Below are 17,251 nucleotides of genomic sequence, written 5' to 3' on the forward strand. Positions count from 1 at the left end.
GCTAAAAAAAAAAAAAAGAACATATTTGCTGAAAGTTTGGGGGTTGAAATCAAAGAATAGCTCAAAGTAGGCTTCCTCTGACCCCAAGTCATCCCACAACCATAAGATCCAGCAGAACGTCTCTAACGTCTAAGCAGGATGTCATGACACTAGCACAGGACAGAGATTCCGCAAGAACAGTGGGTGATGAACACTTGTTGGCTCCTCTCAAGAAAACTGTACTAATAACACTGATCTTCTATAGACCCAGTCGGATCAGTCATCAATTTTTACAGTATTTCTGTTTCAGATATTTAGGAAATAAAAAGAACCTGCCTATCAGAGGGCACAAAACTATAAACCTGAGTGATAAAATGATGGAGGGCCTGGATTTGACCAGATGTTAGATAAGCCACTGAAAGGTCTAGTGTCTAATCTGCCTAATCTCTATGCTGCTGCTGTGAGCTGGTATAAATAAAGGACCTTTAAATCATGTATGTTCTCTTATTATAGCTCCTTTTGTGACGTTTTTCCATCTTGAGTTTCCAACAAGAGCATCCTCCTAGAGGGAGCTTTTGGACAAGTAGCTGAATTTAATGACAGCTGTCTTCATGATATTGTTCTGTATGGTAAGGAGTCTCCTGGGAGTTATCTAGAAACCAACTCAAGAAAAGACAATATTGAGGAATAAAATAAAAGGTAAGCGTAGCAAAAGCACCAAAGTCTAATGGTTCCAATCGGGGCCTTATTATTGGTTAATGAATCATTGTCAAAACATCACAGCAAACATGAGCATGCACAGCCTACTCTAGTGAGAAAACGACTCTTCATCCCAACAGTTATTAGCTGGGAGTTGTTTGAAAACACATCCAGTAATTAGAACAACACTGGAGCTAATTGAGAACTTTGAGTTGATAGCAAATAGTCTATAATATCAGACAGGATAAATTCAGGGGGGATTCTTTTTTAACTACTGATTGAAAAATTGCATAAAAAATGAATTGAATTTGGGTGACAGCCTGCACATATCAGGACAAGTTTAACTAATTCTAAGATGTGCTTCCAAACATATATTACTATTAGATTAGAAGTTGCACTTGAAAACATAAAGTTCTTAAGGAAAAGTTAAGGTTGCTTTCCTAAACATGCCTTTTTAAAGATTATCTTTTCCTATCAAGAATAAACCTTGAATGGGAGAGATGGTGAAGGCCAGGGAGCCTGGCGTGCTGCAGTCCATGGGGTCACAAAGAATCGGGCACCAACTTAACGACTGAACAACAATAATACATATTTCATCTAACTCTCAAGTATTCTACAGGAGGACTATAGGACTTATCCCTAATGCTAACTACATTTTCATAACTTCTATTCCTAATGGGTAAAAACAGAAAGACAAAAAGATACAGGAGTGCTCCATTTACTTAGCTCTTTTCCTAGTGAAAAAGGATTTGAAACAATAGCATGAGGTGATGTTTTTTCATTATTGCAGATTTTGTTTATCCAATGTCTCACTCCCATTCTATATCCTTGATTATAAGAAATTTTTTACATTGTCAGACAAAATTTCTGTACTATAAAGGCAAAAAAAGGAGAAATACGTATTCTAATAAAATGTTCACTTAGATATTCATTCCACTTTTTAAAGCATATGGAAGTAGGATTCAGAGTAACTAAAATCTGATATTCAGAACCGTCCCCTCAACCCACAGCCTCCAGACTAAGTACAGTATTTGTTTCTACTCCCCCTCGCACTTCATTAAGCAAAACCACATATCTTTCTCACAAAGGTACTGAGAAAACACAAAATGTCTCCATTTCCCAGGCAAACATCCATCCAATGGAAAGCAAAAGGGCTTGGATAGCAGATTTTTCTTTCATTCATCAATTTACTCATTCTTTCGTCTGTTCATTTCATTTCCCCATCTGTCTTAAAGATTCCCATTCTTCATGTTTTGTTACTTGATTTTGATTTAGTGGAACAGCTGGAAAGTTGAGGCTTTCCCAAAAGGTTATGAAAATATCACAGTGTGAGATGCAATAAGATGCAAAGTGCACAGATTTTTCAGCTCTCTCCACCACGTAATATAGGGCCTCTTTGGGTAAAATGAAGAGAAGAAAAAAGAATTTGGCGGCAAGGTTTATCTCCCCTGCTGCCTCTCTACTGCCTTTTCATTGTACCCTTGCAAACCCGAGCCATGTAAGTAATTAATTTTCAATAAGCTGAATAAATGATCTTCCACTATTAAGCAACTCTAACAGGTCGAGAGGATTACAATGATGTGACTATCTCAGGCAAATATATTTAGTGACGCCCTGGAAATACCTGATAAGATGTCAGAAATTTTCTTTAATGAGCTCAGAGAGACCCAACCGGATATGGAGGCTGCCAGACTGGCTTTTCAGAGCATCTCTTGTCGCTGGAGTCCCAAGCGTTTGCAAGAGATGCTTAAACTGTAGGTATCCTAAGGGCACAAATTTGACAGTGGGAGAAATAACCTTCAGAAATTTAAAATCCACCAAGTATACCTGTTATCCTTTGAGAAGCTGTTTATACAGGAGAAGGAAGAAGAAAATGAATGTCCAGTGAGTAAAATCCCTGTAGATATCTACACTAAATAATTTGGGCTCCAAATGGACTCTTTCCTCTGTGGCAAATTTGCCTCCTAAATTAATCCTTACACTTTCTTTTTTGCCATCCACACAATGATCGAAATCACTCTCATGAAACCTGATTGGCCTTACCCCGGATCTCCAACCCGTCACCTGGCAGCAATGTCTTTTCCCATTTCCCCTGCTTCCACACAATGGTGACACTTTGAAGCAGTACCAAGGATGCCGTCTCTACTTAAAATTGATAATCTAGCATACAAACCTCAAGCACCCATTTTTAATGAAACCTTTAGATGAATATCAAAGAACTATTTGCCATGTCTAATGTTTTAATTAGATTATATTCTCAATTTAACCCATTAAACCTCCTTTGATGATCCCCATATTTAGTGTTTAGCCTCAGATGCACGAGGTAATGAATACTGGACCTTTTGATTTAATGAGAATTTCGGCTCTTCCAGCCTGCGCCTCTTTGTATACCTTTTATTTTGCCAGCTATAGAATTCAGTTAATTGAAGGGGTCTCCTACCATCACACATTAAGGAGTATAAATTAGCATGTCCATTCTGATTGGAAAATGCAAGCAGACAGTTTTGCTTTGATCTGAGGACTGAGCTGAAGAAGGCAGCAGCCCTCTGAAAACGAGCTGATGGCCTTGTTATCAGGGCAAAATGTAGATGCGTCCGTGTGTCACAAAACACTTAATGTCTTAATTGATCACCTTCCAATTCTCCCTGTCCTGTGTGCAGCATTCTCTTTGTGAGCCTGTGCGCGCATGTGTGCGCACATGTATTTGTGTGTCTGTGGCTCTGTTTTGCTGTCTCTATTTATCTTTTCCGTTTCTCTGTTCAGAGATCAGGGACCCAGGTTTCAAATTAATCCGAAACCAAGAAAAATGAAATAACAAATCCTTTCACCTTGAAATTTCTAAGAATACCCTGTAAAACTATTCAGGACCTTTCACAGACAAAGATTCTTCAGGACTAACTAACTTCCAGTACTTTCAAATGGGTAGATCCCAAGCCATTGGTACTACATTACTGAATATGAGGTAAGAGGGGATATTCTGTGCTTTGGCAACGAAGTCAACCTTTTAGTCTGTTGTAATGATAATGCTACTCCTGAATTTAACAAATTCAGTTACATAAAAGAAACATCAAGATAAAAGATCAGTACCTCCATTGTAAAAGCCAGAAAAAACAAACATTAAATTCAAATTATGAGAAATCTGGATAAATACAGTAGATTGAACACACACACACGTGCCCATGTGCATATCTGTTTCACTCCTTTGGCAAGCTCCCACTAAAATCACAGTAACAGCTTTTTGTTTTTTAATGGCATAAACATATAAGAACAGGGAGAACGGGAAGAGGGATACCAGTAGCAACTTTTGTAAAACTAGAAAAGGGATGAATAGATTGTAAAATAATAATACTAATTAAAAGCCTCAAAAAATAAGAAATCGTAACCAAGCAATGGGGAAATCCAAGAATCAATCTGATTTACACTACAGAATGCCCCCAAATGCTCAGGAACTGATGAGGTCAATTACCACTGGAAGTAGTGGGGAAAGGGGGTGGGGTGAAATGAAGGACAACTGACCCTCCTCCACCCCAGTAAAAGGCTGCTGGACCCTCTGCAGAGGGTAGGACAGTGTCTCAGGAGTGAGAAACGACTTGCTGTTAGAAGGCACCATTCCAAGAACAGGGTCAACAGTGAGCACAGGTGTTCTAAATACACAGACCTCTGCTCCTCCTTTGCCACTAGGCTCCCAGAAAGTTAGGCCTTCATCCTACAAGCAGAGATTTGGAAATTCTTCTCTGGGAATCTGACCAGCCCAGCAGAAAAGAGCTAAAGATTCTGACCTCAGAGGTTCTCCAAGTGAAGGAGTCAACCATGATATCCTACAGGACAGCTCACAGCCAGCAGGTCTCACTGGGTATTCAGAGCTTCCTATCAGCTTTCTGTCTCTCCTACTTAAATATGAGCAGACAATCAAGGTTTTCCAAATATCTGAGGATATTATACGGCTACTGCTAAATATTACTAGATATTATACTACTAAAAAGGAGAGGGAAATTAAAGAGATCTTGAGAGTTAGAAAAAGGATAGCTGAAATTAAAAATTCAAAGGTTATAAAGTAAAACTGAAGAATTTTTTTCAAAAAGCAGAGCAAAAAAGGCAAAAATATAGAAAAGTAGGAAAGGAATAAGTTTAGAGGATAAATTTGGAAGGTTGAAAAAAATCAAAATAATAGGAGTTCCATAAAGAACAAATATAGAAAAAAAAAGAGAGAAATCATCAAAAAATTAATTCAAGAAATTTTCCCATAATTGAAAAAAAAGAGTTTTCATATTGAAAGGGCCTATTGAGCATCTGAAAAAGTGTGTGAAAACAGACCTCCAACACAGGCCTATCACTGTAAAATTTCAGCACACTGGCTCCAAAGAGAGGACCCTACAAGCTTCCCAAGAGGAAAACAAATGAATAAATAAGACAGGATATATCAAGAATCAAAATGGCATTAGACTTCACAGCAGCAACTGGAAGCCAAAACACGATTGAATGATGCCTTCAAAATTATTCAAACGTATTCAAAATGATTTCCAATTGAGAATTCTATACTTACCCAAAATACTAAGAAACTAGAATAAAGATGTTTTTACACAAGAATGATCTCAAAACATTGACCTTTCACTACCAACCAGGAAGCTAGAGGAGCCTGTGCTCCACCAAATAGAGTAAACCAAGAATGAGGAAGAAAGAGGAAACAAGAGTGAAGTGAAAGGCAGCCATGGGATAAAGGGGAAGAAAGACGCATTGACACAGAATTCAGGGTGGACAGGCTAGAGACTGTGGGAGAGCCTGGTTCAGGAAAATGAAATGTTAAGAATACACGCACAGGGACTTCCCTGCTGGTCCAGTGTTTAGGACTCTACGCTTCCACTGCAGGGATGCAAGTTTGATCCCTGTACTAGAGTCACAGGCAATTCTTTCTCTCTTAAGAGGGTTCCCAAGAATTTGAATTCTAACTTCCCTCTTTACAGAGCATCATGTCTGTTACTAAGGAAGATAACAGAAACCTGGGACAGAAGGGGGCTGGGCTAGGTAAGGGGGAGGAAAAGGAGCATTCTGGATAAAGCATCCCCAGTGACACTTTCTATTTCATCCAGGCTGTCTGATCCTCTCAGTCCACACATGAGGTCAACAACAGAAATTAAGATGAAGTTATAAAAAAACAATTCCTTGGAAAGAGACATAAAATCCCCTTTTTAATGATGGTGCTGGCACACAAAACTAATACTGACCTTTTGGTACCATATTGCTACAGCCGATGTCCTCTGCAGTTTAGTATCAAAGACCAAACTGATACCTTCAATGTATGCTGTAGTTCAGTCGCCAAGTGGTGTCCAGCTCTTCAAGACCCCATAGACTACAGCATGCCAGGCCTCCCTGTCCTCAGATGTATGTTGTAATTCATTATCTTTCTCTAGCACGTTTCTTCCAAGATACCACAGTATGTATTTTTATAACTGTTATCTCACATCCCCTCCCATTCTCAACTGATTTACAGGGTACTCTCCCCGTTTTTCAGATACCAAGTAAGAAAAATTTTTAGCAAAGTAATAATTTACAGATGCCAAGTGATCATTAGCCAAAGAAATGATTAGAATTGAAGTCTCTAAGCCATCTAGCTAGTGGCCAAATCAGCTATGGTTCCACAATAATACAAACAGTAATAAGAGAAAACTGGAACCGCTGAGAAAGATTGAAGGCAAAAGTAGAAGGGAGCGGCAGAGGATGAGATGGTAAGACAGCATCACTGACTCAGTGGGCATATATCTGAGCAAACCCTGGGAGACAGTGGAGGACAGAGGAGCCTGAAGTGCTGCAGTCCATGGAGTCGCAGAGAGTCGGACACAACTTGGCAACTGAGCAACAACAAAAATGAAATCACGGAGGGAAGGTTCTCAGTGTACACACAGGGAATTCTGCGAGAAGGAGAAATGTGTCTTTGGGAGGCAGGATTAAAACTAGAAAATACAACAGAGAATCTGAAGAGAAAACATAAACGTCCTTCCAAATTTTTATCTCCTAAATATTTACTGGAATGTTCTCTGACCTCTACATGTATTAATTCTATAATTTACCAAATTAATAGCCTGTGTGACATGAGGCAAGTCAGTCTCTCTCAGTTGCTTTGTCTGCAATTAAAGGAGATTTAGGCCAAAATTTTTAGAAGACTATGGGGATTTGAAGCAGCTTAGTGTTCTTGCCTGGAGAATCCCAGGGACGGGGAGCCTGGTGGGCTGCCATCTATGAGGTCGCACAGAATCGGACATGACTGAAGCGACATAGCAGCAGCAGCAGACATATCTAGCTCATCCTCCTGGACACACAAACATCTTCTAAAACATCCCACCCAGCAAATTGTTATTCCCCTGTGGCTTGGAGAAAAAACAGGGCTAAGGGACTCAGTACCTCCTAGGAATGTCAATTTAAGTTTCAGATTGCTCTTAATTAGGTGTACCATAAATTGATCTAAGAATCTGCTAGATAATTTCCAGCTATTTTTTAAAATTTTTACATCTAAAATTACTATGCAAAATCCTTTCCTCCACATAATAGAATGATAATAACCCCTCTGCCACTTTTATCACAATATGAATTAGTGGTAAGGTATAATTAAAATTGACTTCTAGTCTTAATTCCACCACTGTCTATTTGACATTGGCCCGTAATTTGTTATATCTGGATTTTAATGTCTTCCTTTATAAAATGAAGGACTTAGATTTTGTCAAATGTCTCTTGTAATACGGACAATTCCTTCCTAATCATATTTTTGTCTTTAACTCACAGGAACATCACTTAGTTTTCACTTACTTTTTAGAGTGAGGTTCTGGGACTTCTTTAATGAATAAACGAATATCCTTTTCTTCTTTTTCTCGTTTTTGTTAACTCTTCTATTTATTTAGAGTGTACGAACTAAAATCTTATTCTTAGTAAGATGACAAATAATTTTAAATGTTTTGCCTGCCAGCTTCTGATCACACTTTTCTAGTGAAAAGTATTTAGTGTTTTGTGGATTTAGCCTGTTCAACTGATGGTCAACACAATACCTGTCTTACAGAAGTTACTCAAATGTTGTTCCAAGATCTACTTCCCTGGAACCACCCAATGGCTCTGGTTCTGCCCACCCCAGTAGAGCAGACTAGACATGCCCTCGTGATATGTAATCCCTCTGCAGCCACTGAAACACAACTAACACAGCCTTTCCCAACCCTCCCCAAAGCTTTGCTTCTCCAAGCTAAAAAGTTCACATTTCTTTGTTTCCTATATCTTTTACTATCTAGGTTCCTGTATTCATTCCTGGATGAATTTAACCTTTGTCAATATCCTCTTTAAAATGTGATGTCAAGAACATAACATAAATATAATATATTTCATTAGTTTTGCACACACTGAGCCCAATTCAAGACCAGGAAGTTATTGATTCAATTAAATATGTTTATTGCACGTTTCTCTTAGCACCAGAAAGCATTCTGCTTGCTCTGTGCCTTCATACCTCTTTATCTCTAGTTATCAAATCCATCGATAAAAGCCAGTCCTCTGTCTTTTGAAGTGGTGTCATGGATTTCAATTAATCACTTCTTAGTGCCACTATGAGCTAATACTAGGCTAAGTGACGTATTGTCAATTTCTTGCGTTCTTATGTCATATGAGTAGAAATATTATTGAGTCCCTCTCTGAGAGGCTATAAAATGCTGTCCATCAGAAACAACATTGAGAACAAATACCGAACAAATTATTTACTACATTTAGGATTACAAGTAGGATGACTTGTCCACCAGGGCTATTTTAAGATGGTTTTGACCCTTCAGAACCAGATCTGTGTATATCTCTCTTTAATATATCATAATGAGCGTGGTTTTGTCAGATCTTCACCACCAAGTGAAACTGAGTTGAAGCAAAAGCCTGCGTAATTCAGACAAAATATCTTTTCAGCCTATGGAGGCTTTGATCAGTATTGAAGGCCCAAAACGAAAAGTACTACCATGTTACATTAAATTGAGACTAAATTGTGTCTATCCTCTACCATCATCACTAACTCGCTGTATATAAAAAAGGGGGGAAAAAGAAAAAGGAAAGAAAATCTAGGAGAACTTTGCTATTGAACTGTTTGCATCAATTTCAGGGAATACTGTCTGATGTGGAAATGGTGCCACAGGTTCTGCTGGTGCTGCAGGTCTGAGCTTTTCCCTTCCCAACTAAGCCACCCATTGAGGGAAAGCCACAGAGGGAGACCTGGATGAGGCAAAGTGAACATCTTCTTGTGTTGATGCTCATGAATGAAAGACACAGCTACTTCCTAGCTCCAGGATTCATTCTGCCTCCAGTCAAGCAATGTTGTGCCTATGCTAACAGTGTTTCCTATTTATCTGTCTTTTCAAGGCAAAAAAGTTTTTAAAATGTAGCTAATCTGTTACTCTTAGAGCCAAAATAACCCCTGCCATCTTCTTGTGAAGACAAGAGAAGAAAGAAATGTTTGGTGCTTTGGGGTTTGTGTTAACCATCTAATTTTTTTAAAATTTCCCCCTAAACACAGTATTTCTACTCGCTTCAAAGATTCTCCCCCAAAATCCCTCTTAGTAGTTGCTCTTCCTGGGATTAGAAGAATTTGAGATTTATTTCCCATTGTGTAATAAATAGGATCTACTTTCTCTTCCCAGTTACCAAGAACATTCTTATTCACAAATTGCTTTCTTTCTATAAACAAGTCTTCCTTAAAGCATTTGTCAAAAACTTGCTTAAAATGGTACCGTCATTATCTGAACAGGGAGAGAGAGAGAGGAGGAATCTGAACCTAGACTTGCATTTGTATAGCACATCTACAAGATCTAAATAAATGAGAGGGGTGTCCTTACGAAGTGTTAGAAGCAAAATGCCAACCAATGCATTGTTATCGGAAGAAAAAGTGTTTGAGGCAAAGAAGTGATCAAGGAGTCAGAAGAGATTTTCTATCCTGCTTTGGCGCCTAGCTAGTCCTGATTTCATGAGTAAATCCTTCAACCTTGCCAAGCCTCAATTTCCTTATTTATGAATGGAAAAACAATCCCTTCTTGCCAAGACTCACTGATTGTTAACTGATGAAGAGCATTTGGAAAATCCAGATAGTATATACAATGCTTGTGTTTTTAAAGCAATAGTTTTGCTCCTAAATAATATAGACTGGATAAAGGTCTCACTCTGATACTTATCTCTGCTTAAGTTAGTATTTCCCCAAACAAGCTTATTTAAAAAAAAAAAAAAGTCTGCTGCTACATTCATAGAATCATAGAACTTAGACCCAGAAGGATCTTTACGGTTCATCCTCTTATTAGAGAAATAAGGAGCCAAAAAGTGTAATTAAATGGAACCCAAGGTCATAGAGCTGTAATTCATGTAATTAACGTTAGTCATTAGGACCCAAGAGTCAGGACTCGACATAGCCTCTTTTCCAGGTTTCCTGGGCTCTTTTACCTAAATACACAACCAGAACGAAAGGAAGGTAGGAAACTGAGGTCGCCTCTGGCACGGGTGCTATATCTGATAAGTGTACTGGGTATGTAGTGTCGTCACACAATTCATTTAGCACAATTTCAAACTCCTAGTATCAAGAGACCGCTGTCCTTTCAGCATTTGAGAGTCAAAAATACCATCTGCAGAGACCTTTTTCATGTAGGTGGAACCCGAGACTATTAAACGATTCAAAACAGAAAAATCGGCGTTGGGGAGATGGGAATCTGTTAAGTAAAAGTTATTAGCCCTGCTCAGTCCTGCCGAGGACAGGAAATTGCCCAGGGCTGAGCGGAGGGGGCGTGCGCGCAGGAGGTCGCGGTAACAAACGATTCCCGGAAACTCGTGTTCGTTCCCAGTTTTGCCCGGCGAGCCCTTTATTATCTACAGAGAGTGCAAACCCGGGAAAAGAATAGGAGACCTCCCAGGGGAAAGGAAAGGGGAGCGACGGGCAGGGCCAACCTGATTCCTGCCCCCACCTCAAAAGTCCCCAAAAAACAGACAGGCACGCCTGGTAGGGGATGCGCATTCTCCTTTAGGCTTCATCTTGCTAAGATTCCCTAAAATGCAATGAGAACGAGCATTTCCATATAGAACCCGAGAGACACTCAGTTTTAAAATATCAATAGCCGGCGGGGTGTGGAAGAGTTGCGGGGCAGGCGCGCAACAAGGTGGGGAGCCGGAATTGCTCGATGGGTTTTCTCCGCCCAAGTGTCTCGCCTCCCAGTACGGGGGCCGGAGTCACCAGAGTGAAGACCGCGGGGGCCTAGGGGACCACAAGCTCAAAAAGGGTTCTGGGTGCAGAACCAAGAGATCTTGAGAACCGTGGAGAGAGAGGATGGAAGCGCCGCCCTGAGAAGAGGAGGGACTCGGGGGAGAGTGGGAGCGTGGCGGCGAGCAGCGCGAGAGTCTGTCCCGGAGTGGATGTGAGCGGAACACCCGGTCCCTTACCTGCAGCCCATCGGTCTGCCCAAGGAAAGGCAAGGGGTCCGGTGGAGAGGCCGCAGCGCCTGGACAACGAGCGGGGAAAGGTGGCTGAGGGCGAGGGCCGAGGGGTCTGCAGTCGCGGCAGGGAAGAGGTTCCCGCACCGAATTAGGGCGCCGAGAGCCCAAGCTCCCGTGGGCGCTGCCGAAGGCGCGGGACGCGCGGACAAGCGAAGCAGGCGCACTCCCGCCCAGGCGGCGCGGGCTCTGGCGGGCGGGTGGGCGGGGGAAGGGGGCGGGAGGCCGGGCGCACCGGCCCGCACGGGTTGGAGGGCTAACAGGTGTGTAGCATTTGTGTTCCCGAAGCCGATCTCCCAGGCCCGCCCCGCCGCGTCCTTCCCGCCTCGCCGGCCCCGCGGCTCAGAGCACGTGCGGCCCTGAGCCCAGCTCCGCCTCGTCCCCAATGTCCACCTCGTCCTCCGGCTCAGTCAGCACGAAGGAGCCGGCAGGCAGGCCCAGCCGAGCCTCGGCGGGTGCGGCCTCGGGGCCGCGGGGGCTGCCCTCGGGGCTCTCGGGCCCATCAGGCGCTTTGGGTTCATCTTGACTTTTCCTCAGCTGCTTTTTATGCTTCATCCGCCGGTTCTGGAACCACGTTTTCACCTGATTCCGGGGAGAAAGACAGAAAAGCACGTCATTCCTTCAGACTCAGCGAAGATAAAAGCGATTGCTGGGGTTTGAGAAAATAGACTTCAACCCACTGACGAATTATCCAGAAGCCATTGACTGTCTCACCCTTGGGTTAGGTCACACCTGAACGGCTCACAAGTTGTCGTCTTAGCTTGAATGGGAACCAGATATCCTAGAGCTCTCAGAAGTAATTGCCCCAAAATAACAACGAGGCTCAATATGGTGTGCTTAGTACATACTAATACTGCTATTAATTAGAACCTCTAACAGTAAGTGCTGCGTGGGTGAGCTTCCTTTCCGTTCAACTCACGTTTCTCTGACTGTGACATCTAAATACCTTGTCCAGCAAGACTCCTGGACAGGAAGAGAAGAGAAGCAGAGTTGCTGCTTCTCATCAGAGAGAAAAATCACTGGGGCCTGGCAGGCCTGCGCTTTCACAGCAAGTTGGGTTTCAGAGAACAGAGGAGAGGGAGTGGAGCCAGGCGTTTTGAGGTTGCAGGTGAAAAGCATCTGGAAGAAAATGAAAACAATTCTCCCACTCAGGACAGGGAAATAGGAAGAAGGCTCATATTTGTGCATGTGTGTGAGAGTGTGTTAGGGAGAGGGTGGATATGAAGACTTGTGGCTGTGAGAAACATTAAGGAGGGGGGGGTGGATCCTTATGTGGACTTCTCTCGGGTCAAGAACCCTCTTTATTTCTTATTGATTTGCCTCTGACCCGGGCTACTGCCCTGATGGGAAAGGAGTGGGGGAAGGCGCAGAAATGGTAGTCCTCAAACAGGACATGATCATCGGAATCATTCGAGGGGGTTTTCCTCCGTGTCCGGAACCCGCTCGAGAGATTTTGCTTCAGTGACTCAGACAAGAGATTGGAAGTGTCGGTAGTCTTCCTACGGGTCTTTGGAGAAGTCTAGAATAAAGCGGGAGCTCTGCGGCCCGCCCAGAGGCGTTAGGGAGAGGAGCGAGCGGAGAAGGGGCCTCCCCCTCTTCCGGCCCACCTGCGTCTCCGACAGGCTGAGGGCCGTGGCCAGCTCCACCCGCTCCGGCGTGGACAGGTAGCGCTGGATCTCGAATCTCTTCTCCAGGCCCGAGAGCTGCGAGTCCGAGAAAACTGTGCGAGCTTTGCGGCGGCGGCAGTGCTTCCCCGGCAGCTCCGGGTGCTGGGGGTGCGGGAACAGCGCGGGGACCGGCACCCCTGCGGAGAGAAGAGCGGTCAAGTGGGCAGACAGCGCCCGCCCCACTCCCACCCTAGTTCCCCGGCTGCCCCTCCGCCTCGCGCCCCCACCGGTCCCGCCCCACGTCCCCAAAGCTTCTCCTAGGAATCGCAGGGCAGGGGAGAACAAATTGCAAGAATAGCGCTTGGAGATCTTTATCAGAAAGGCCATTTATAAATACAAACAGTAAACAGTAAGTAAAACGGAAAAGAAAATTATCAAATAGATCCGGAGGTCTTTGAAAATGTCCTCTTGGAGAAAAACTTATGGTCGCGCCTACCAAAATATTCTTGCAAACGTCGAGTGGTCCAGCAGCTATTTCTCCCCACCCGCCCCCACCCGATCCTTCCAGTCTTCTCTGGACACTCAGTGACAATCAGTGATTTCCTGGGGCTGATGGAAGCAGTGAATGTGATCCTGCTTCACAACCTTACTTAAAAAGCACCTTTCTCTTCACTGAGCCGCCCCGGTTCTCCCGCCTGCAACCAAAGGGAATAGACCAACAGTCAGATGCAAGTAAAACTCCTGAGCGAAAACGGAGCAGTAATTTCCGTCTCGCACGTTTCCTGTCAGTTTCGGGGAAGCGCTGGGGACCCCGCTCTCTGATCTGGTTCTCATTCTTTTTCTCGTTCTTTCCCTCCAACCCCACGCAGAAGAATTGAAGCGCCTTGCCTCGGGACACTTCTTGAGTCTTTCCTGACCCTCGCAGGCTTTACCGTGTCTGAGACGCGCCAAGCGGACCAGCCGCCACAGACATCAATATTGACTGATTCCAGAGAGAAAAAGCAGAAACAGAAAACAAGTAGTTCCTGTATCTCGGGCTTTGTCCACTATTTTCTATTTGCGGGGAACATGGGTGCAGCGATAAGAGCTGTCTCCGGCCCGTGGTGAAGCAAAAACCAAAAGGCGAGCTCGGACACAAGTTTTAAAATTGCCCCTCCAACCCAGTGCCCCTAAGTCTGGGTTTTACCGCTTCACAAACGCTTTAACTTTTGTCGTGGATTCCAGCGCCCACATTTCACAGACTGTCTCCCGTCTTTCCAGACCCCACCCCGACCGGGATTGTTTTTCCCGCTACGCTCTGCATCTGGACTCAACGAATCAACGAATTCGGGCTGTAATGAAGAGGCCGGAAAAGAAAGTGTGAATGTGGCCTTTCGGAGAGAAGCAGAAAAAAAACTGGGTATTTCCCCCACATATCCCTGTCCCAGCCAGACTTTGCTGGTCTCTGCTCTTTGCCATGCCTCGGAAATCAAATTACTTTGGTTGGGGCTCCAGAGACGCCAGCAACTGGGGCAGGGGAGGGCAGCCCAGCCCTAGACTGTGAATTAAATGATGGATGTTGGAAGTGAAGAGGGTTAACGAACAGCCTCCTCTCTCTCTCTTTTTTCTTACCTTTTCTCCCTTATTCAGGCCAGTCCAAACCTTCAGTCCTTAAAATATCCCAAACCCTCCTTTACTTCTAAACCCCTGAAGTATCTGCGAATGCTCAGCACCTGGAAGGAGAGAGCTGGCCCCACTGGAGACTTTTGAGCTTCTGGGCTGAAAAGTTGAGTTCCCTTCCATGGGGTGGGATAGTCAGGGGTCCCCCTCAGAGTGAAAGAGATAGCGATGGGGACAGAGATGGACCAAAGTGACCAAGACCAAGAAAAAGGAAACCGAACACTGTGCATCAAGCATATCACCCAAACCTACAGCCACTTCTTGGCTAGGCATGTTTCCTTCATAATAAAAAGTACAGTTACCACCCTGGGTTGGCATGCCTCAAGGGGGCTCCCTGTGTTCTCAGCTGTATCCCCAACATTCTTTCCCTGTTACTTAGAGAAGGAGGCCACCAAGCCAGGCCCAGGCATCTCTGGCCTTTCCTCCGCTCCATCACAGGCTCAGAGTCTGCTGGAAGACCTGTTCTTGCTCCCCATTCCATGAGACCCCTGTTACTTACCCGAGGTGGTGAGGAAATAAGGGTGGTGGTGGTCTCCCTTATGTAGTGGGTGATGGGGGTGAGGAGCCAGGAGGGTGGGTGTGGGCATGAGTGGGTAGCCATAGTCTAGCAGAGGCACCCGGGAGGCCAGAGTGCTGGTGAAATGGTCAGGGGCCACCTCTCTCAGCGGCTTGGGCTTGTGTAGCAGGATATCCTCGATGAAGAAGGACGTGGGCCTCTGAGATGATGCCGGGTGTAGAGGGGAGGTGAAGTTGAGATTCATCTTGAACCGAGCGCCTGCCACAGGGCGAGGGCCGGGGACGAAGTGTAGGAAGCAGGCGGCGTCTCACCACGCCTGGTCGAGAGCCAACCACCCTCGAGCTCGGATCCCTGATGCTCTCTTCTCGGCCTCGGGCTACCCCCGGAGCTGGAGAAGCGAGAAGATAAGCTCCTGGGTAGACTGGGTCTACGTGTAGGAGAATTGGCAGCTTGGAGAGGGGAGCCGGGAGAGCCAATGGCAAGGCTGCCAGAGGCAGAGGGGAGGGTGCGGTGGGCGCGGGGCGGAGCGGGGCGGGGCGGGGAGCTGTCCGCGGTGCTGAATGCGACCGGCCAGGCCCGGAAAGAGTGAAGCAGAGAGAACTGGATTCTTGCTCTTGCCAGGTTTCTGGACCTCGATTTCTGCCTGGCCACTGCAGGAGCTGCCTAGCTCCCAGTCGTCTTTTAAAGAAAGCGAAAGAGAAAAGGTCTCTACCGTCGGACAAACTCCTCTTTAGAGAGCAGAGGGCATTTAAAGGGCCCTGAAGCAACAGGAATAAAGTATGTACTTCAGCTTTGGGGTCTGGGCACTTTAGAACAATGGTTGCAGAAGGGGAAGAGAAGTGAGGAGAGAGCCTATACCTGCTGACCCAACTTAAGTTGATGGCTAAGGGATGACTGGATTGTGGAGGTAAATAAATGATCAAAACATTATTTACCTCAGTTTTAGAGGGTGGTGTGAGGAAAGTTATATCTACATTAGTCAAGTAATCTGATCTGTATAAATATGTCCAGAACTACCTCTTAATGCCAGCCTCCTCCTCCTCTCAAATTTCCACTACTTTCTCATTCCACTCACATGACTTGCAATTCCTACTATACCATCACTTGTCAACCAACCCTAGCCTGCAAAATAATTGTACTGTGTTTTTGTCTCCCATTCCCTTTTGCAACCTTTCTTTTCATTTTCCTCCCTCCCAATCTTTTGGGGTTTTTTTTTTTTCTTTCTGTTTGTCTTTTTCTAAACTGTCACATTTATTTCCCTGGAGTCAATTTGCTAAAATTAAGGTGATCATCTACAACACAGCAGGGGTAATTTCAGCTCACATCTCCGAAAATTGCTCTAATTATTGATGTTAAACTCAGGGAAATTAAAAGAAGCCACTTCTCTTCCATCTCTCCATTTTTAAGCTCTAATTTGTTGAAATCTAGTCATCATCACAATTCCAATCACTACTGCTAATAGTAAAAGTGTTTTAATAGAGACTGAGTCCACACAACCCATGCTATTAGATAATTAGAGGAGGTGTTAGAAAGCCAAGTGCTAATCCTTGGGCGCACGGGTAGGATTTCCATCTGATCTAGCAGGTAGAACAAATTAATTACCAGAATCAATTAGGCCCCAAACTACAGCACTCCAAGAAGTGGGAGCGTCGTATTCCATACGGATGAACTGGTAAATGGTAAATAGATGAGGAGAGTGAGAGGAAGGAGAAAGAAGGGGGAAATAACTTTAAAATAAGATCTTGGAAAGTAAGCCTCTAAATGAAGTCAGAACTCATGTCCTGGAGCCTGAACTATGATCTTTTTAAAGTTTACAATGGTAAGAACTGAAAACCCCAAACAGGTGGTCTCAGAGAGGGAATACAGCAGACTTCTGGGAGTCAATGCTTGGTCTTAGCTCTGGTCCAGAGGAAGACAAATTCGTGAAGAGGTGGTGGGGGTGACAGTCCACACTTGATGCACATCTACCAGCTCCCAGTGAGAGCTGAGGCATCTTGTCTACTGAGACTCTAGAGGCAGAGTGGCCATTGAGGGAATGGCGCATATACAAACAGCAGTAGCCATTGTAAAGAGCCTTTGGGTCTGCACACCTACACTGCATCCCTACACGGAGCAGACTCACATCCACCCTTGAGGGTGAGATTTCAGCTTCACCTGGGGGCGGTGACTAACTTCAGCCTCAGAAACGACAAGATTTCTGAAAGTCCCTTGGGAGTAGGGGCAGTAAAACACTCTGTTGGATAGCAGTTACCTTGGAGCCAAGGTGCTGCAAACCCTGTCTCAGAATTCAACCGTACACCTCTCCTGGGATGTTTGC

General features: G+C 44.4%; 1 protein-coding gene across 1 annotated transcript; it reads right to left on the minus strand.

The window, feature by feature from the left end:
- Positions 1-11,493: 11,493 nt before the first annotated feature.
- On the minus strand, positions 11,494-15,562 carry BSX (brain specific homeobox). Its single transcript, XM_061440635.1, has 3 exons — positions 14,917-15,562; positions 12,759-12,955; positions 11,494-11,733 (listed from the first exon to the last, which is right to left on the minus strand). Exons 1-3 carry the CDS (start codon positions 15,176-15,178, stop codon positions 11,494-11,496), a joined length of 699 nt encoding a protein of 232 aa, XP_061296619.1. The 5' UTR covers positions 15,179-15,562.
- Between the last annotated feature and the right edge of the window lie 1,689 nt (positions 15,563-17,251).

This window comes from Bos javanicus, chromosome 15, assembly GCF_032452875.1.
Source record: "Bos javanicus breed banteng chromosome 15, ARS-OSU_banteng_1.0, whole genome shotgun sequence".
Lineage (NCBI taxonomy): Eukaryota > Metazoa > Chordata > Mammalia > Artiodactyla > Bovidae > Bos > Bos javanicus.

Bases quoted from the DNA above. Each gene is read 5' to 3' on its own strand.
- BSX (XM_061440635.1), bottom strand. From the start codon at position 15,178: ATGAATCTCAACTTCACCTCCCCTCTACACCCGGCATCATCTCAGAGG. The intron at 12,956-14,916 runs GTAAGTAACAGG...TTCTCTCCGCAG, and splicing joins TTATTTCCTCACCACCTCGG to GGGTGCCGGTCCCCGCGCTG. The intron at 11,734-12,758 runs GTGGGCCGGAAG...CCCCGGAATCAG, and splicing joins TCAGCCTGTCGGAGACGCAG to GTGAAAACGTGGTTCCAGAA.